The sequence below is a fragment of the Pseudopipra pipra genome, chromosome 12 (assembly GCF_036250125.1).
Source record: "Pseudopipra pipra isolate bDixPip1 chromosome 12, bDixPip1.hap1, whole genome shotgun sequence".
Taxonomy (NCBI): Eukaryota; Metazoa; Chordata; class Aves; order Passeriformes; family Pipridae; genus Pseudopipra; species Pseudopipra pipra.
The window spans coordinates 4,784,615-4,806,269 of NC_087560.1; the positions used below are offsets into that span (position 1 = coordinate 4,784,615).

The 21,655-nt window shown below is 43.2% G+C and overlaps 1 protein-coding gene across 1 annotated transcript in view; it reads left to right on the top strand.

The window, feature by feature from the left end:
* HCN4 (hyperpolarization activated cyclic nucleotide gated potassium channel 4) overlaps positions 1-21,655 on the top strand; it is a 152,865-nt gene that overhangs the window by 4,131 nt on the left and 127,079 nt on the right. Inside the window, exon 2 of the mRNA XM_064668570.1 lies at positions 2,749-2,840. Within this exon, the coding sequence (XP_064524640.1) occupies positions 2,749-2,840 (92 nt within the window). The remainder of the gene's footprint in view (positions 1-2,748; positions 2,841-21,655) is intronic.

Sequence of the window (21,655 nt, forward strand, 5' to 3'; positions counted from 1 at the left end):
GTTCACATATTGTTCCTGTTTATCTAGTGGTGACATTCCTAACTTTTCAAGTGTCATATACCTGAATGACACCTTCACTGGATGATCTTTAAAGTCCCTTCCAACCCAAACCATCCTGTGATTCTGTGATCTTACTCCCTAAATTATATTATTTGTGAGGGTGCTTGAGCTTTACAGGGGAGCTGCGAAAGCTCATAAAGTAGAGTGTGTTATGTGTACACTTAGTTATGTGAGACAAAAAGGAGCCACAAAGCAGAGTTGTCCACAGTCAGCAGGGACAGACCAAAGCCAGAGTGAAGCCCCCTGACTTCATGGTGTCATTGGCCTCACTGTGTGATTGGAGACTCTGCTCCATAAAGCCTCAGACTTTTTCTAGGGAAGGTCACATTTTTTCAAAGCATAATTTATTTGCACTCCCTTTATTTCCTTTTAAGTTGTCTAACTTTAGCACTCACGGTACAGATGAAGGAGCTGCTGCCTCACAGATTTTTCCATTTACATAAAAAACCCACCCACAAACACCCTTCACTGTCAGTGCATCCATTTTGCTGAGTGCTCTTCATTTTCCATGACCTTGAAAACATAAGGGCGTTTATTAATTAATTCAAATTTCCAGCTGGGTGGAGGGGAGAATTGCAGATCGGAGATAAGCAATTTGTTGTGTGCCCCTTATTTGATGAGGATTGTAGAAGGAGAAATAGTCCAAGCCATTGCCAAGATTTCCTATACCAATCAACTCTTGTTTTTCATTTAACCACTGGTTAAAGAGTGACCCTAGCAGTCACTGGACTTGGAGTAATTATTGTAAACTGAATTCCTGACAGTCTTGGATATTGACAGAAACTGGAATTATTTAAGTTTTTAACTCTTGCACCGATTAGCTCTGGATGTTTCCTAATGTAAATCTGTATATACTGCTGTAAACACAGCAATAACAGGAATACTGACTGACAACTCATCAAAGTTTGTTTCTGCCCAAGATTGTTTCTTTTGTAAAGAAAAATATAGATTTTTTTTTTCCTTCAAGTTGCATTTAACTGATTTTAGCAGTTCTTGCAGTGAGCTTGTAGGAGGAAATACATCTTTGATTCTTTCTTTAAGCTTCAGTCCCAGAGCTGATGTCAGTGAGAGTTATGTGTGCATAGAGAGGAAGAAAATGCCTTGAACTTTTGTGCATTTTCAGAGAAGGATGTTCCCTCCCCACCACCTCAATTCTGAATTCTCTTTCTAGTCTACTGGATTATCATGTGTTCAACCAAGGATTTCGTGGAGCAGGTGAATAGAGGACTGAATATGTCTAGCTAGTGTAATATATCTGTGCCTGAATGGAATAAAACAGAATATTACATTTCAGTTCCTGTTCCAAATATACAGCCATTTAAATCAGAGGATAATCTTTCCTACTGTTAGTGACATGAGGTTTTGACATGCACCTGAGCAGTTACTGTGCTTCCCAATAAAAAGTACCTTGGCACGTGTGGCTGTCCCTCTGACACCCAGCCTGGAATCTGGAATCTGTCCCTCTGACACCCAGCCTGGAATCTGTGCCACACGAGAAGGAGCCTTTGGTCCCCTGAATCCCACACTCTTTAGGAAGCAAGCAGCAGAATGCTAATAAATTTAATTTACTTGCTTAATCTCCCCTGTGTTTTGTATTAATATGAATAGCATTACAGGAGCAGGGATGTGCTTATATAACAAAATGTTCTCCTTCAGCTTAAGGTTAATGTAGTTACTCGTATTTACCACATGTAAAATGGGGGGTCTTTAATCTCCTGCAGCAGGATACCAGTAACTTCTGTGGGAGTTACATTCTCTGCCAGGAGCCTCTGAGCCAGGGAATGGGCTACAGAATGGGAAACTATTACATGATTTGGGGAAACTATTTGTAGTTTCCCCAAATCGTGTAATGTTAGATACTGGAGACGTTCCCACCTCACCAAAGATGACAGAATGTGTAGAATGTGTAGAAGAAGAATATTGATCCAAAGCATGCAGTGCGACACAAGGAATCCTTGTTTGCTCTAATAGCCTAAAACACAAACTGAAGACCTGCCTTTTCTCCATCACTCAAAGGCTTCTGCTTTGATATTGGATTGCATCTGTACTGTAATGTACACTGTTCTCTTCTTGCTAATGAAAATGAGTGAGATCCATCATCTTCCCTGTCAGCACTCTGGGTCAGGTTCCCTGCAGCCTGCACTGATGGAGTCTCACTGGGGACAGAGCACTGACCAGGCAGTGTCTGACTGGCTCAAAGACATCTGATGTTCCACGAGATTATCTTTCCTCAGTCAGTACCAGGCATGGGATATCTCCCTGTTCTGGAGTGTTACCTTCCTGTATATCATAAGAAATTAATCTGTGAAGTTGTGACAAGTGCAAACATCAACCTCTGATGACACAGGTGGCCAAACAGAGCTCTCCTCCATCGTCCCTGATTTCACTGGGGACCTTTGCTAAATGGGCAAGCACGAGTGAGCTTTGGACATTTCTTCAGGATACAGTTTTATAATAACCCATTTTCATCTCTGAGCCTGTTTCAGTACCTCTTGGACACGAGCTGGGTTTTTTCCCCATGTTTTTATAGAGCCAAGCATAGTATCACCATTTCATAAATATGGAATATCTTCTCTGTACTCCCAAGTTATTTTTTTTTTGTTAATTTTAATACAGTAGGCAGCTGCTCAGTTCAGTCTAATTTATTTTCTGCATGAAAACTGAAATATCTATTGTCATTCTTTGCAGAACCTGTGCATGATTCTGATCATCCAGCAAGTTCACAGCACAACAGTTTTGCCAGCTTCAGTTGATTTCTTCTTGATCCTGTTTGACAGAAGGTAAGAGTGAGAGCCTCACTCAGTCTTCTTTGCTGTTGTTACACAAGACCTGAATAGACAGGGATGCAAATAAATACAATCTTAGTTGTTATTCTCAGCAAAATATCAAGGGTGATAGATGGAATGCCATTTGTGATGGAAGATATTTTGTTTTCCTATCTCAGGGTATTTGCTAACGTTTAACAACAGCCTGATGTCAGTGGGAAGCTCAGATGCCATTTGACATAAGCTCTCTCATTAATCAAGAAAAATGTAATTTTTAAGAGACATTTCTGTTACCTGAACAGAAATGGGGCTTGGGGTCACAGTGGAAGGTTGGAGATCATTCTCAGGCTGCTTTTTCTCCTCACAGGCTGCAAAGCAATATTTTCAAACACAGCCCCTTTCCAAAAAGCATTTTCATGGTTCCACATTCATTATAAAGGTAGATGTAAAAATGTCTTAATTCCAGCAGTGCTAATGTCAAATAATTGTTTGTGTCTGTGCTTTAAGAGGCTGACAGAGAATATTTTAACTCAAGGGTAAAGGACTGGAAGGGAATGGTTTTATAGTTATTGTGCTAACATTTCCAGTGCCTCGGAGTACATTTTGTGTTCTGGGTAGTGTGACTGCGATTGAAAGCCACTGCTGCAGAGAATCTACAAGTCACCTGAACTTTCTACCATTAGGGCATTTCTTCCTCCCCAGAAAAACGATTTTGCAGTGATCTGCACATCCCCTTCCCCAGGGGTTTGTTCATGCTCCCTGTGTGGTCAGGCACTTCTGTTAGAAGGTGTCACACAGGCAACTGCAGTGAATTACCTTCAAACCAGAAAGAAGTTTGCTGGCCTGCTGGTGATGCTGGTGATAAACAGCTTTGCCTGTTTATCTGGGAAACTGCCTGCAAGTTGTTTTTAGGATTTGTGCTTCTGGCCATGGAAGTCCAGTGTGTCTCCAGGAGAGTTTAATGCCATATGGAAGGTACTGAGCGAGATGATCCTGCCTTTATCATGATGAGTGCTGTCTTTTTGTTGTAGAGGTCTCACTGGTGGAACAAAAGCCATTATACCACAGAGACTCAGGACTTTAGTAACAGAAGCACTTTGAGAGTATCTGGCAGTTTTAAAGGTATTATTGGACAGTGAACAGCAGAGAATACTTAACTTTGCTTTTCTGTGCAAGTGCAGACTCATATGCCTGTAAGTAAAGCAAAACACTCTTCATTTTGAGAAGAAATGACTTTTTCTGGGCTTTTCATTTCCATTCAAAGCAGCAGAGGAAGGTGATGCAATCTGTACCTGTTCTTCTCCAGCATGTGTCAGTTATGCAAGACTGTGGTTTCTTATGGTTTTAAAAAGCAAAGGATGCATTAATCTGAGAGTTTCTTGTAAGGCAAAGCAAAATACATTACTTCATATTTTAAAAGGTTTTATTATTTTTAAGAAAAATGTATAAAAATACCGAACACACACTTGACTGTGCAGAAGCACAAAATTCATCATCCGTGGGTCTCTTTGCCATAAATTGTTGTTGTGGATGCCAAAAGTTTACATGGATCTGAAAAGTAATTAGTGAAAAAGAATCTGTGACGGGTCATGTGTAGAAATAATAACCCTTAGAACCAGAGAGCCCTTGAATTGTAGGTTGCTGGAAGCTTTGAGAGTTTAACAGGGAAGTGTTTTTATAGGGTTTTCCTGTTCTTATACTTTTCCCCAGAGATCCCCTCTTACTCCTCTCATGATTCCTTCCCTTGACAATAATCAACAGCTTTTCCACAGTGAAAGTAAGCACCTTCTTTCTTAGGTCAAAATCACATTTTTCTAGTTTCTTCTTTGAGTAATAAGAACCATATATATAGAACTATATGTCCTATTAGCCATGTATAAGATGCAGGAAATCAAATCAGGCACAAAATCCAGGCACCATCTTTATAAATACTACAGTTTTGAAAAAAATGCTTTGTTATTCATCCTTTTCAAAGGGATGAATAAAATCCCTTTATTCATTCTTTTAAAATATTCAGACAAACTAAAAGAAACTCTCAGCATATCATATACACCAGCTGGGGAACTGTAATTTTGTGAATTTTGCACACAGGCACACATATTATTCATTCCAGCAGCGTGCCTACCTTTATCCTCTGTCTCTTACCTGCTTTCATAATAAGCCTTCAAGAAGAGAGAACACATGTCCTGAAACAACTTCTGTCGGTTACTTAATTGCTAAGTGACCTTTTCTAGGTTTGCCAAATCACTTACACTCAAGCACCACTCATCAGTATTTAATATATACCATGAAGTGCCACTCAATTTTCAGATACTTAGTTCTGAACTTAGTTGATATTTCCATAAAGAAGGATTTCCAAATTAGTCCCTGTTGTCAGAATGCAAGCAGACAAAACTGGGTAAATCCTCAGCTACATGAAATATGTCAGGAGACAACCATTAAGAGTCACTCTGTCACACCCTTTAAACTCAGATTTTGGTCTTGCCTTAAAATGGTTGTAAATTCGTGAACGTAACCTTCAGAGTCCAAGGGTCAGAGACACTGCTTGGGGAAAAAGCATGCAACAGAAATTGTGAATTTTCTCCCATTAAAGCAACATAGAAAACAATCCCTTCATGACACAATATCTTTGATTGGTTTTGAGAAGTTGTATCATATAAATATGTAACTCAATAATATTTTCCCTAAAAAAAACCCCAGTGACGAATGGATAAGTGAGCTGTGCAGTTGGTAATGCCTGAGCAGGATCACATGTTTGCTTATTCCATGAGCACTGCAGGATATCTGTGCAGTTTGAAGTAGGAATGAGATGAAAAGACTCAGCCTTGCCAAAATTCCCATGGAATTGGCACCAGGAAGCAGCTGCCTTGCTCCACTGAGATTGTCTTGCATTTTATAGACACCAATGGACAACTTTTAGCATCAGCATTAGTTCATGAGCCAGTTCCTGCCCTCTTTTGTTCTAGGATGACAGAAGCTTAGACACTCATAGTGTGTGCATAAGATTTTCCAAACTCCAGTTTGTGAGTTTAAGAGCTAGAAATACAATTTAAAAAAAAAAAAGTATCTGTTAATGGGAGTATCTGTTAATGATGTGACACTAAGAACTGAGGACCTCAGCATATATTACAGCTTTAAAATTCAATCTGGGTCATGTACCAGAGGGCTCATGATACCTAATATTATTGAAGTGTATGGATATATTATTGCAAGGGTGTAGAAGAACATTCAAGAAAGAAATGTCCAAAAAGGAGTTAAATAGATAGAAGACAAAATACTGCTCTGTCTGAGCACCTCAAAGCACTCTCTGAAGTAGCGTGAAGATCCAGAAGACACTGGCAAGTCATTGCTGATTAAAGGGAACAAGTCAGGGAGTTCAGGTTCCAGCTGATGACTTTTCTTATATGAGAGTTTACAAATTCCATTACACTCATGTTAACTTCAGAATTGTTCTTCCTAACTTTCTCCATTGAAGTGCATTGCTTGAAATTTGATAAAATAGAAAAAGTAATTATAAATTTGGCTCAGAGACAGACAGGAGCTATGTCTGGTTGGATCCGTGGCTGTTCAATATTCATTTTTCTTCTTCCTTTTGCACAGTGACAGGACACAATTTATTTTTACAATTGTATTGAGATATTTCGTGGATGCTATCAGATGAGCAATTTAGTTGGAATCTTCTTGCTGTACTGAGAAACTGAGGTTGGTCAGTGCTTTTATTCAAACAGCACAGAATTCAGAGTTCAAGGAAAAAGGAGGGAAAACAGCAAACTTCATGTGGGGGACATTGCTTAGTGTACAACTGGATGACAGACACAGTGAGGAAAGCAGTGCAGGAACGTGTGACACACCTGTGCACTGCACTGAGGAACAGGATACAGGTTCTTGAGGATTAAGGACTCTGTTGGGAACATGCAGCCCCACTTGAAGATGATGCTGAAGTTTTTGAATAACGTCCTGAGTCTAGGGAAGCCCTGGCTGATGACCTCCAGAGCAGGATAGATGGAGCTGTCAGGCATTGCTGTGGCCAGTGAAAAGTTCCTACAGGGTTTCATGAGAGCGGCAGGTCCTGGGGTTGAAGAAGAAAGGCCTGAGTCTAACAGGAAATTCAAGGGAAAAACTGCAGTGTCTCAAAGTCACTTTGAATTGGGTTTGGATAGGAATGATTCTTCCTGCTGGGTGATGGAGAAAGGTGGTGGAATCTTTCTCCATGTTGTGAAGAGTATCTAGGGGTGTGTATGATGTCTTTGCTATTGACACGCTTACCTGGCACGCTTTAAAAGGAAACAGATGGTGGAGAACATCACAGGCCTCACAGCAGTGAACTGATGGGCAGGTACAGGTCAGGAGGAGCAACATACCCCTCTCTCAAGTACACAAATGCTGAAGCCCCCCAGAGGTTGCTGGAGGAGGTGTGAGAAGTGAGAAGGGCTTCAGTGTTTGCTGGCAGCCAGTCCCCTGAGGCACAGTGAGGTACTTGCTGAGTCCTTCCCTTGTCTCAGCCCAGCACTGACTCCTGGTGTAACATAATGGGGTATTTTTACTCTCCAAGCATAGTCTGATAAGGCTCCCTTGTTCTACCATGTATGGCAAATGGATCCGTCTGCTGAGCCACCTGGAAGGCCTCTATTTTTAGGCTCTTTCCTCGGCGCAGTTGTAATTTGACTTGACACATTGTTAGCCAAATGCATGGCACACCAGGCAGGAATATGTCTGGAGCCACGCGAGCCGCTGATTGGGAGCAACGCTGGGAACAGGGGCCCCAGTGAGAGCCAATTTGCTTTTTCCAAGTGGGAAAGCAAGCACAGAAGTTTAACTAGCCCAAGACTGGCTTTCAGCAGCCAGAGCTGAGCAGTTCTAACAAGTTGCTCATTCAAAGAGAGCAAAAGGATGAAGAGCACGTTTGGTCTGTGTGGGCAGAGTTCAGCCTGCCAGGCAGCTGGGCCGTGGGCAGAGCCCAGTGAGTGTGGCCTGAAGCACACTGGTTAGAGAGGTGCCTAAAGCCTGAGCTGTACACAGCAGGGATGCAGATCTGACAAACATTTGACATTGTTATGTCTTTCTTGATTAAGACTTTTTTTTCCCCATATCTTCACATTGTTCCTCACTACCCATGGTCATAAGAGCCCTGAGAGCTCACACAGGCAGTCCTTTCTAGGGCCACTGCTTTGTCAAGGTACAGTCCCCTAATCTTTAGATGTTCCCATATTTTCTTCCTACATGTTTGACCTTGAATAGTGCTGTATGAAATCACACTCTGTATTGTGCTGACAGATAAATCCTTATTTATCACTTTGCCAATCTTTGTTTCATTCACTCAAGGAATTGGCAAAGACTTTGCCTATCTGTGGATCCTCAGGAAGTTAATTTGAATTACTTTCTGTGTGTATTTCTCTGTGTGCAGGTGGACATTTCTGTTTGCTTTCTTATCAGTGTTAAATGCTGAATCTAGAGCATTTTGGTCCCTTTTTCCTGAATCAACTTTGACAACAACTCTACTACACAGATTTCCTTGGAAATCTGATTTCCTGTTTGTTCTTGTTGTGTTTTGAGAATAGGGAAGTCAAATTTCTGCCTCAAATTCTAGCTCTGCAAGAAGCCACGTGCTGAAGCTTTGCCAGATGGAAAACCTGTGCATTCCCAGGAAAGCAGTAACACCTGCATTTGTTGGGCTTGTGCATCACTTGTACAAATGGATGCAGTTTAGGTGCTAGTTTTTATTAAACTGTGAACAAGGGAGCACTTTGATTCCACTCAGTCAATTTGCAACAACCTTTCCTTGCTCTGAAATACTGTCAAAATCTCAGCAATCCATATCCTGCCTCTAAGAACATGCATTCATTGAGTTTAAAATGATTTCCACTTAGTTTTCTGTTTGGAAAACTGGCAGACCAGTGTATTATCCACCAATTGGAACTGACTGGAGGAGTTTTCTTCTGTAATATGTCTGCAGCAGACCCAGGTAAGGGAGTCAATAGAATCCTGGTCTGTTTGGTCTCTTTTTTGTGGAGCTACTGTGCCTGCTCCAGGTGTGCAGTGGTATCTAGAAAATAAGTAGCATGAGGCACTTATTTTCTGCTGAAGTACAGAACTGTTTGTGTGACGTGGAGGGAAACTGCAGGGTAATAATTTCTCTGGCATTATTGATAGGAGTGCAAAAGAGAAGATGATAAAATCTGCCTGTTGATATTGGTTGCTGGGCAGAGCAGAGAGAAGTCTTTGCCTAGATTAAAGCTGCTTTCTAAGTAATCAGAAACTATTTTATTAGATCCCTATTAATTAGAGAGGAAGCCAACTCTAGATGCTTATTGTGATCATAGGAAAATCAGGAATTTCTACCAGCTATCTTTTGCTTCATTCCATCTAGTATGTCTGCTTCCAGATAAAATAACAAATGGTTCCAGTCAATCAGAGGCTGCTCCTATACCTCAACTCACCAAGCACTGTAGCTGTTGGAAATCCAGGGTAATTGTGGGACACACTTTGACCCTACTTGTCAAAACAATCAGTAACTCAGGGAGAGGATTTCTACCACGGCTGCAGCATATTCCTGTGGGATATGGAAACTTCTCCTCTGTGTAATGGAGGACGTGATTAATTCTGACTGTGTTGACACAAGGAGGTTATTGAATAAGATTTCCTTGTGAGTGGGCAAATCCATTCCCAGAAAAAAAAACCATTACAGAGATGTCAAACACACTCCCATTGTATTCTGAAAACCCACTCCAAGGTTGCAAAAAACCAGCTCAGGGTGTGCACAATTAAAAGGTACAGAAAAGCATGTGCAAACTTGTGCATTTTATAGGCAAAACAATATGGACAAGAGTCATTTTATTGAAGAAATATATTAGGTCTGCAGGCTCCCCATGTCTCCTCAGTCTCTGTCTCAGTGTTCTCAATGACAATCATCCATTAGTCTCTCAAACTGTGGGATTTTGGCTCATGCTCCCAGGTGTCCAGAGGCTGGTTCCCACTCAAGGCAGTATATAATCACATCCCACATTTTAAGCAGCTCTGGCTCAGTTCAGCCTTGTCCAGACACAACCTGAGTAGGATGTGGAATGAGGTCAGTCCCTAAGGGAAGACGTGGTGGCAGCAGTTCAGGCTGAGCAGGGAGGCCATCAGGGGAGGTGACCAGGCACAGAGGTGTCCTCCTCTGTGCTCACAGCCTCTGCTCTTGCAGGACACAGCTTCAGTGAGTGACCTGGGACACTGGCAGAGCCTTTCCTGGCAGGAAGGGCAGCATTCATTTCCCCCCAGTTTAAATTTTGCACGTCAGATGGTCACGTCCAGGCCGGTCTCTACATGGCTCACTGGGGAGGAGCCCAGGCTGTGCAGCCCTTTGCAGACACACACACATTTACAGGGAGGAGCTGGGCCTCTGTTGATGTGGAGAGAGATGAGTAAATGACTTAGATCTACACTGCAGACATCCTGCTTTGGTCAGACAAATCACACATGCATTCATCACTATTATCCTCTAGAAAAAACTAAGGACCTTGGCAAATCTGATCTCTTTTTGCCTCAAAGGGAAGGTGCACATCATCTTGACATGTGACACCAAATCTGTGCATGTGTGGGTGGGTACAGCTGACCTGCACATACTTTTCCCCCTACTGAGAGGATGTAAGAACAAGTGACAGGTATTACTCATGGTGCTCTAAGCTCTGTTGGAAGGTATTTTGGTGTGAGGTAATGGATGTAACATAGATGTGTAGCATTCCATTGAATTCCCTAAGATTTGAGTGTTCTCCTCTGACTAAGGGAAGCTCCCCTTGACAGCAGTCACCTTGCTGTTGCTGCATTAAGCTCCCTGATGGCAGTGGAAAGACTTGCAGCTATTAAAAGTCACAGAGGTAACTGTTACCTCGCTGTGAAGTTCTAAAATGCTCCTGCAGCAACTGTTGGAAAGCTCTGCCCATGACTCAAAAAGGCTCCTCTTTTCAGGCCTGTTTCTGTCAGGGACATTGTGGTGGACTTGGGGAAGGTATGGATAGCTGAGAATGCCATGTGATGATGTTCTGGTGCCACAAGAGAACAAGAGACATCAGCACAAATTATTTCAGCAGGACTGTGTGACTGCAGGGGCCCTCTTTGCTGGCTGCTTATGTAGATTCCCTTGGAATCTCCATATCATTCCCTTGGAAACTGCATATCATGGTCCTAATACAAAAGGGTGCTTGATAGAGTACAAAGTCTCAAGTGAGGAAAAAAATGGATTTTTTCTGCCATCTCATGCATATATTAAACACTTTAGAATATAAAGAGGACTCTGTGAACAATCGAGATTTTGTACATTTTCTCTCCATAACATGTTTCAGGTAAATGGTAAGTTTGGGAATTTATTGATCAAGTCCCTGAGTCCCTGCCACAGCTTTTTAGGAGCTTCAAACCCCTCAGGAGATTATCCATTAAAAAACTGGATGATATTAGGAGTCTCATGGTTAGCAGACAAAAAGATATTAGGAATCTGACTGTTAATAGAAGTTCAAAAACTGAGTGCATAGAGCCATGGGAAAGGAACCAGTTCAGAAAGTTTCCTGTCCTTCAGTAGTCAGGAATTAGACTGTGGGGGTTTTGAACTTCAAGTACTTTCTAATATTTCATATACATAACTTAGATATGCTAGATATAACTTACAAGTCATCAATTCGTCAGTAGCAACTAATTGAACATGTAAATATAGAAATCAACTAAATTATGTTATTAGTTATGTTGTCATTAGTGTGAAATCATAGAATTGTCCTTTTACTTGGACAGATCTTACTCTAAATGCCAAAATTTCAGTCTTTGGTACAAAGAATAAATAAATGGGCAAACATATGTATTGGTCACACAAACCCAGTAAAATTGGGGCTATAAGCAGACCTTTAAAAGCATGGGGGCTAATCCTTAAGTATTTTAAAAATTCATAAAATTAAATGTTATTTTCAGCATTGTGCTTATTATAGAATTTAATGGGATTCCAGGCAGCTGCCTGTTCTATTTATTTCTGCTTTTGTATATTAATTGGTTATATTATTCCTTCTGCTCCTGAGGTCTGGAGGTGGAAACTTTACAGCTTAATTAATCAGTGCTTTTGCTGTTTTAATGTCATTGTGGAATTTGGAATTGGATAGGATTTTTCTGCTGCTCTTAGCAATGACCCTTTGAGACCTCTTTGTGCACAGCTTCTTTTCCAAAGCATGGTCAGCTTTGGGACTGGATATTTGGGCTTCAGCTCTGCTCCAGGCTCCCTGAGTAAACAGGCAGGAATTCATCCCGACGGCAGCAGTGGAGGTACTCTGGAGTCTCTTCTATTAAATCAGATTTTTAAAAAAATCATTGTTCCACCTTCTGGGGGGGCATAAGGAATTCAGTTTGCCTTTCCCATCTGGAGAGGTCAGTTGGATCACTTCTCCCACGTTCAGTGAACAGGGCACTTGTAGAAATCTGATATATTTTAAGTTTGCCTCTCTGACTGAGCTTGTTGGCTGTGACAGTTTAAATAGACTTCCTTCAACAACACAGATCTTAATTTATTTTCTTTTGATTCTCAAAATATTTGGTACCTCTTGAATGCAGCATCTTCCAAATTAAGAGCAGAAGGTAAACATCACCGATTCACATTGTTATTTATTTTGGGGGATGCTGGTGAAAGATAAGCTTTGTAGATGTAGAAGAACATTGAGTGAATTGTCAGGCAGTCAGTACTTAAAAGAGATCTGTTGGTTTTCAAGGCTGATTTCAAACACTTGGAGTGGTTATGCTAAAGGAGAAATTCTGTCTGAAGTGCCACTGAAGCTGTAGGGTCAGGGCTGTGTCAGAGCCCACCTGAGCAGGGCTGTGAGGGCATCCTTGTACACAGGGGGTGGGGGGAGGAGGAGAGGGATGGAAGGAGAAGAGAGAACGAGATGGTCAGGGGAAAGCTAAGATAATTCCTTAGTAACATTAACCTGCTTTCTCTTGGAGCACTGAGGTAGGGCAGCTAAAGATTGTGAGATGCCTCTGGCAGTCAAGGAACAAACCTGTTCATTTGTACTGACTCCCAGCATATGTCTGGGCCATGTGACTCAGCAGCACTTGTCTCATGCCACAAGTTACATGGATTTGGGGAAGGAGCAGGTAGATTGCTGCTGTGTTGTGAAATTCCTGGTTTCACTTTAGAAGGTTTCTTTCTGTAGCTGAAGGAGTAATTTGTTATGACAGCTGTAGAAAGATTAAATCCTTATCACAGATTCAAAAAATAAGCAAATTCTTGGTATTCTAGATTTGTGCACTGAGCTGGAAGGGAAGGTTTCATGTCATTCACGTTGGCTGTTTAAGGAACATCACACTTTGGACTCCTTTGAGAGTGCTGCTTCCATAGCCCCAGCTTGGTTTTGATGAGATAAAACACTAGACCAACACTACTAAATTCAGCTTGAGCTAAAAGACTAAGTTTCATAAACAAATACTTGCTAGTAAAGGAATACAAAAGGAAATGTATATCCTACTCAGGCCAATGGGGTGTACAAAATATTGCCAAAGCTGGACAGTATTAATTCACATACTTTAATACAGACCTCAAACATATTCAGAAGAACCCCAAAAGCTTCACTTCAGTGGGGAGAAAAAAGTGAAGCTATGTGGTGTAGAAAATGCCTTTTTATCCCAGTGTGATTATCAACAGGGTGCCTTGTCCAAGACATCATGATCAATTATACCTTTTCCCCCAGAGCTGTTTACTGTAAAAATCTATTTTCAGACCTATATGGAGTAGCAGCAACAACAACAAGAAGGGCAAAGGAAACGGACATTTTCCCCTTCAGGAACAGAGCAGGGGATCTATTAGTGGTAGGGGATGCTATTTTAGCAGCGTTCCCACTGTCCCACTTATTCACTGGTCTGATCCATCCATCTACCTTTCAGAAACCTGCAACAATGGCAGGAAAAAAAGCCTTTTCAAAGAGCTGCGTGTCTTGCTCCTGTTTAATTGGCGTGTTGGGTGACTGAGCTCTAAAGGCTCTTTCCGTGTCAGGCCCTGTCCCAGTTCCTGCAGAGCTGTGCAGGGCAGTGCTCCCCACAGTCCTGCTGGGTGCCACAGGGATCCAGCACAGCTGCAGGGGCCTCTGGGCCCTCGTGCTGCAGAGGGGAGGGCGAGGAGTCTGCTGAGAACGGGGTGCACGTGGTGCTGTTGGAGCTGCGGGACAAAGGGGGGTTTAGTTCTCACTGCACTGAAGAACTGAAGTTCCATAAGGGCCAAAACCCCGTCTGTGTGAGCCCTGCTCCACACAGTCCTGCTTTAAGGCCCCTTGTTTTAGGGCAGGGTGGGAGGGAGTATGAACAGTGTGAAGTTTGATCCAGTTTGTGTTGTCCAATGACCAGTTCTAGAAGCTGGGAGTCCCTGGAGTTCAGTGCACAAACTCTGACCTTCCTTTAGGGAAACTGAAGAGCAAGGAAAGCAAATGGCCTGTGAGTATGTGTGACAAATAATCCTACAGTTACATCTGCTCTGGCTTTGAGGCAGGTTTGTTCCTGGAGAGCTTCCCCAGTGTGGTAGCTACACTTGGAATTTACTCTGCTCAGTAACTCTCTGATGTTTGGACTGGAAACTGAGATAATGTAACCTTGGGGGAGTCATGGAATTGCATATGACCCTATTTGCAAGTTTGGGATATTAAAGTCCTCTTGTGGAAGAAGGGCAAGAAGCAGCATATTCCGTTTCCTAGGAGGCAGACTGCTGGGAAATGAGCATCACTGCGATTCCCATGCTTGAGTGAGGCAGGAGGACAATTTGCTGAGAGCTCTGCAGCATTAGCAGTATTTCCTTCATTCTGTTGTACTGAGATTTTATAATTCCATTACTTTAAATTCAATATAACGTGAAGGCAAATCCATCTATGGAATAGGAGCATACTTCAGTGCATCTACTCATCCTTTAATATCTTTAGACAGGGGTACATCCCACTGGAAGTAGTTCGTGCCGACGTTGTGAAAAGGTTTATATGGGACACTGAGGCACAGTGAGGCACAGACATCCTTCACATTACTCACCTGCCCAAAAGCCTGTCCCTTCTCTTCAAATTACAGCACTTCCATTGGATATGTATGTTTTTCATAATGATAAATATTTAACAGCCCTGAAGAATTCCAGACTTTTGCATATTTATCAAATGATTCAAGCAGAAAATCTTGTCCTATCCTTGCATGTGCCACCCTAAAAAGGGAGAACGTTTACTTTCCATGGCTCCTCCAGTTTTAGTCTGGGAACAGAACTGAAATCACTAAATGCTCTCTGGCCACTGATCAGGTGAAGACATTGGTTCTGGCTCTCTGCTGATGTGAGCAGTGTGAGCTGGGTTTGTTCTTGAGGCTCTGGGTGCCACTGCCATTCTCTAGTTGCTCTGTCTTTTTTCTAACCCAGCCTACTCCATATCAATCCCCCATCCCAGTTAGCCCTGAGACTGTAATTTCCCTTTCCTTGCTGGCAATTAATTACATGATGAAGGTATGCAAAAGGAGAGAACTGTGAATGAGAAAGTAATCATGGAAGAGTAACTTCTTTAATTCCACCCACAAGCATCCCACCCCTGTCATTCACACACCCCTTGCCCTCACTAAGAGGGTAGGTGAAATTACTAAGAGGGAGCAGGAAGAGCAGGGCTGTTCCACAAGGAAAGGCAAGCCAGCAGCTGAGGGAGACCATGGCAGAGGCAGGAGCAGCATCCTCCCACCAGGGCACAGTCCCACAGTACCTCAGCTGGGCAAGCAGGACAGGGCTGGTGACTGTAACAGGCCAAGGTCAGCCCAGGAAAGTCAAATAACAACTCAGGATCAAACATGGAAACAGGTACTGCTACAGCAGCTCAGGGCAGGACTGGGTGCCCAGGCCTGAGCCTGGCTGGGGCTCCTGGTACACTGAGGGCCCCAACGCTGCAGCTTGAATAGAGATCTGTCATTAAAAGATGAGAGACTCTCCTGTCTCCTCAGGCAGTCTGCCTGGCATTGGGAATGCAGAGCTGCTCTTCCCTTCATTCCGATGAAATGAGTCTCCTGAAGCCCGGCACAGCCTGGCCATCGCCAGCAATTTATGGCAAAGCAATTCTCTTGTTCGCTACAGTGTCACACCAGGGCAATCTGAAATCCGGGTTTATCTTCCCATTTCTTTAACTGCTGTTTCCTGCAAATTCACAGCATAGAATAAATGAAGAGCACATAGTAATAAATCACTTGCTGAGGCTGCTTCGTGTCCAAAGCACTGCAGACAGACAGAGATGTCACACCTTTGTTACGGTGACAGTGAAGGCAGTGAAGGATGATCTTTCCCCCTCCCTCGGCTCCAGTGGTGAGAATTCAGCCATCACATCTCTTTAGTCCTTGATGTGTGCCAGCTGCCACTCATTAAGCAGCAGGAGAGAATTTGCATCCATCCCTACCACCTATGATTCACTAACCAAGGACTGGGAACCCTTTCTAAAGGAAACAACTTGTTCCTACATCCCCCTCACACATACAGCAGCTTGAGGTGGAGATATCTTTTCTTCCTAAGTATTTTCAAGGCAACCTAATATCTGACTGATTTCCTATCCACTTCTAGTGTCTTCATATTTTACAGCTCTTTCATGGACTGCTCCTGAGCTGTCCTTTCAGACATGGCATCTTGGCTTCTCCTCCACAGATACTTTGCTCCAAATCAAGACTAAAATATCAGGCTATACCCCAGAAGTCTATATTTCAATCAAATGCTACAGCTGAGTGCTGAGCCCTTTTAGTCCCACACAGGAGAAGCACTACAGAAGCTGCTCATTAAGGCAGAAGCCTTGTTTTGTCATTTGGTGTCATTGTTGTGAGGTACTGTTCAGTCATGGGTCCTGTGCTTTGGGGGTGCCTGAGGCATTGTCTCTACAAAAGCTGTTTTAAAACATACTTTGCATCAAATTCCTGAGAGTTAAAGACAGTCTGACAACGTTTCATGCCATAACTGTTCTTCTTTGTGTTCCCTGTTTTAGTACATTCACAGTATGAGAGCTTTGTGATAATCTCTCCCTAATCCTGCAGAAACCTGGTTTTTGCTGGGCTGCCAAGGGCTGTTATCTGGAGAGGCTGGATCTGGGATATAGATGCACTGGGCAGTGTGGTCTTTCTTACACCTGATGGACTTTCCCCAGGAATAATCACTCTGATTCTCAGCCTCTTGTTTTTGACTCATTTTGGGCTGGTAAGAAGACTCTTTGAAAGCAAAGGATTCTTCCACAGCTAAGTCATGATTGGCTTACAAACCTATTGGACTTCCTTTTTGGTTTTGATGAGAAATGAGCCCTGCTTGTCCCTTCAGGTCACTGATCAAAGGGCAGGCTGCTGCCTGAGTTACAGCTCACATCCTCCAAAACACCCCAGACATTCCTGGGGAGGGCATACATTGAGTTTTGAGCCAGTTTGAACTCGACTACAATTGGCAGCCCAGGAGCAGAGAGGTGCTGTATTTCTTTGTTTTAATTTTTTCTAGAAGAGGATGTAAATATTAACAAATAATTGGTGTTCTGGTTAATAAAGGAACCCGTTTCCTGTCCCAGGAGTAGACACTGATTTCTGTAGAAATCCAGCAATCTCTGATCAAGAGAACAGACCTGTTCACTATTTATGACCTACACTGAATGGTTTTCTGAAAAATAGAGTCAGAGAATTCATCTTGAACAATTCATGAAAATCAGAAAAAGGTCAATCCCCAAGAAGGTCTGATAAATATTTCATAATCGCAGCAGCACCCTCCCAGACTGTATTCCTGTTGCTCACTTAACATCTTTGAACTCTCCATTAGTCTCTGATTTCCTTCTGTCTTGCCCATAACCATCCTGACTAAATCCAGAGACAGGCAATTCCATCACTGTCTCTATTAAGCTCCCAGCATTCATTTCTGAGTTACCACAACAACAAGGATTACGTGACAAGCAAATGAAGAACCAGTCAGATAATGGAGTTTTTAAAATGGGGATTACTGGTGCTGAAGATGTAATGGCCTCTTTGATGCTGTTACTATCTATAGCACAAATCCTTCTCAGTCTTTGGACTATTGACCTGACACACTGAAAAGGCTCCTTTGCAGCCCCCATTGTCCAGAGAAAGGGAAAAGCTTTGAGCACAGACATCTTCAAGGCACAGAAAAAACACAAGGCCAAGAGATAAGCTTGGTAATTTGAAAGCATTTTATTTCTTTCAAGCACAATCCCAACATTTGAGCCGTAACTGATATCCCGATTTTATCTGTGTTGCTTTTTCTCCAAGGTGAGCACTCAATACTTTGAAATTTCTAAAGATGATCTGAGCTGATCTTCCAGCAGCTTGCAAATCAGCACCTGCTGGAAAGGACTGTCTGATGAGATTTTGGGGAAAAGTTGTCCCTGACACAGGCCATTGTACCTCTTGGAGTGTCTACAGGCCTCTGGTACAGTAAGACTGGATACACTGTGACTATGAGTAAAGGAGTAGCTGGATTTGGAATAACTGGGTTGATTATTCTTGCTTTGGGAGATACTAGGTAGCAGCAGTGAAATAGTTTGTAGAAAGGTGAGATTTTTTAGCCTTTGTCTGTAGCATAATGCTGACTCCCTGCAGAGCTGCAATGTCCAGGGAGACTGTTCTGAGTTCTGCAAGCATGAACCCTTTGTGCTTTCATCCAGAGAGCTCTGAGGGTTTTTACATAGCCATTATCAGGTTCATAATATTGTGAGGAAGCAGGGGATTGTAATGCTCCCTATTTTACAGATAGAAGGTGAAATTCTTTCCTGAATTAGGGCAACATTATGTTTTCCAGCAAAGTTATGAAGACTGCCTGCAGGAACTTAACACATACGCTCTGATTAGTCCCTGGTTTTGTGAGAGCTCTGTGGGATATCAGGCAATTAGCAAGTGTTGGACTAGTCTGAGTTTGCCTGAGATTGGAAACGTGGGTAGAAGAAAACTGAGGGGTGAGGTTGAAGGCTACACTTGTATAGCTGTTGCCTCCCTCCATTTTGACTCTGCTTCTCAGCTGCATTCAAGGACGGGCTCATGGAAAGTAAGAACAGTGGAATTCATTCAGGTGTCCTTTCCTACAGATACTGATCATCGCTGTCACCGGGAGCCGGTTACACAAGGGATGCTGTCACTCCGTGCGTGAACAGGCCTCGCTGATGCCAACACATCTGTTATGTGACACTGCCCAAGGTCACAGAGGCCAGTGCTTCCTTTTCCTCGTTGCCTGTTTGCAACTAAGGTCTCAAAAGACTTGCAATAGGTGAAGTGCCTTCTACAGTAACTTCAGAGCGTTTTCCAGGGCAACTGGGCATTCCTTTCCTGTGCTCCAGCTCTGGATATCAAAGCTGTTTAGGCATTTGTGCTCAGACCTTCATTTCTGCCAGTCTTGAACATTTCTCTCTTCTCAGTTGCATGGTTCATGTAGCATCAACAAGTCACTGCAGCAACATGTCACTGTCAGGAAATTCTCTTGGGCTGCTTTTGCTCCATTCCCTTCCCCTTCCTTCTCATTACAGTGCTCCATAACACACCAGATTTCCCTTCTTGTATTCAAACCCTTCAGCTATAGGTAGGTGGCTGTCTGGGACCCCCCAGTCACTGCTGAGCCAAGCTATACATACTTAATTGTGTTAATTTAATCTTTGTTCACAAATCAGTCTCTTCAGCTCCTTAATCACCTGTATTGCTTTTTTCTAAACTCCTCACAAAATCTGCCAATGTCTTTGTGATAATAAGGAGCCCATCACAGAACATCACGTTATTGTTGGAATTTCACCACAGTGGGAAAGAAGACATTTTGCTGTGTCCTTGTTTCATAATACAATGCTGCTGCAGATTCTCCCTCAAGATTCTTTTGTTTTCTCTTCCCTTTTGCTGATATATTTTAGTGAAAACTTCCCTCCAATTTTCTGTTTATCCCAAGGCCTCAGGCCTTGCCTATGGTCACACACAGTATGGAGGACTGGGGGAAGATGTAAGGTATTTTAAGAACAACACAACTTCTTTTGGGTTTTGTGTGTGAGGAGGATGATGGGCTTGTTTATCAGGTGGGCAGAGGTAGTGGCAGGAGTCCCTGGAGGCACACCAGTTTAAACAGAACTGGATTCAGGTAATGAGTCACAGCCAGAGCTGAGAACAGAAGTCAGGAAGGCTGGTTGCTATTTTCTGCACCAACCTTTGCCCTCACACCTCAGATACACAGGCCCCTTCCTGACTGGGGAATGGCCCCTATCTGTGTGCTTGGAGCTGCCCTGGCAACCTGAGCAGCATCACTTACACATTCATGTGTCTCTGGTGTGCAGACACAGTGGGGCTGGGTGTCTGCAGCCCCTGCAGGGAGAGCAGAGTTTATTCCCCAGCGCAGACACATCCTGGACTGCACTGTGTGAACTGATCCGTTCGGACTGGAGCTGGTTTGGGTGTTATCTGTTACACAGACAGTGACAGGGTGAAGCTGTGGAAATGGAAAATTAGTTGACGTCTCAAAGTGTCAGAGCAGAGACTCAGCTGGGGATGTTGGACTGGGTTGGTGCTCAGGAGACATTGGCCCTACCCTGCCTTCACTGCTCAGTGACCATGTGAGCATGACTGAATCACCTTCCCACCCTCGCCCTCTCTTTGCTCCCTGACCCTTGATCTGGAACATCAGCCTGCTCAAACAACAGCTGCCTGTCAAGGTGTTTCATGCAGTGCCTGAACAGCAGGGGCTGGTTTTAGCTGGGATTCTATCAATCACCATAATGAAGCCCATCAGAATAGAACAAACAGAAACAGAGCAGAGTAACAACCCCCTCACTCAGTTATTAGAATTGCAGCAGGGCTAAATCCCACGCAATCTGCTGAGGACAAGGCCCACAGCAAAGGGAATTTAAGTCATGTAATACATGTATTTTTAAAAAGGGAAATAAGCAATGCCTGGGATACTAAAGGCCAGTCAGTGTCACCTCAGTACCTGGCATGGATGCAGATGGAGCAGATCCTCCTGAAAACTGCACTAAGGCTCATGGAAAATAAGGAGGTGATTGGTGACAGCCAACATGCATTCACTAGGGGCAAATCGTGCCTGACAAATTGGGTGGCCTTCTATGATGGGGTTACAGTGTAGGTGGGTAAGAGAAGAGCAACTGATGTCATTTACCTTGTGCAAAGCATCTGACACTGTCCTGCATGACATCCTTGTCTCTAAACTGAAAAGACACGGATTTGACAAATGAAGCACTTTGTGGGTAAGGAACTGGGTGGATGGTTCTATTTAGAGTTGTGGTCAATGGCTCAGTGTCCCAGTGACAAGGGGTGTTCTTCAGGGGCTGGGGCTGGGACTGTTTAACATCTTTGTTGGCAACATGGACAGTGGGATCAAGTGCACCCTCTGTGGTGCAGTCAACCTGTGGCACTGGCACGGGCTGTCCAGAGAAGCTGTGGCTGCCCCATCCCTGGAAGTGTCCAAGGCCAGGTTGGACGGGGCTTGGAGCAACCTGGGATAGGGAAGGTGTCCCTGCCCATGGCAGGGGGTGGAACTGGATGACCTTTCCCAACCCAAAGCATTCTGTGATTCCATGTATGAGCAAGCTGATACACTCTGGGACAAGAATACATACCCGTAAGCAAGCCACAAGTAAATTTAGGCTGAAAAGTTGGAAAAGAGCTTTCTAAGCATCAAGCCATGGATGTTCTTGAAGAGTTTCCCACTAAGGAAGTTGGAGACAAAACTTTTGTACGAACTATAAATGCCCTCTTTAAAGTTCATCAGTAATAGGATGTAGGGCTTGCTTAAATACTGTATTAAAACATGAGCAAATCATGAAGTTTAGGGACAGATTCCCACTCCACATCTTCCTTTTTCAAAGCTATGTCAG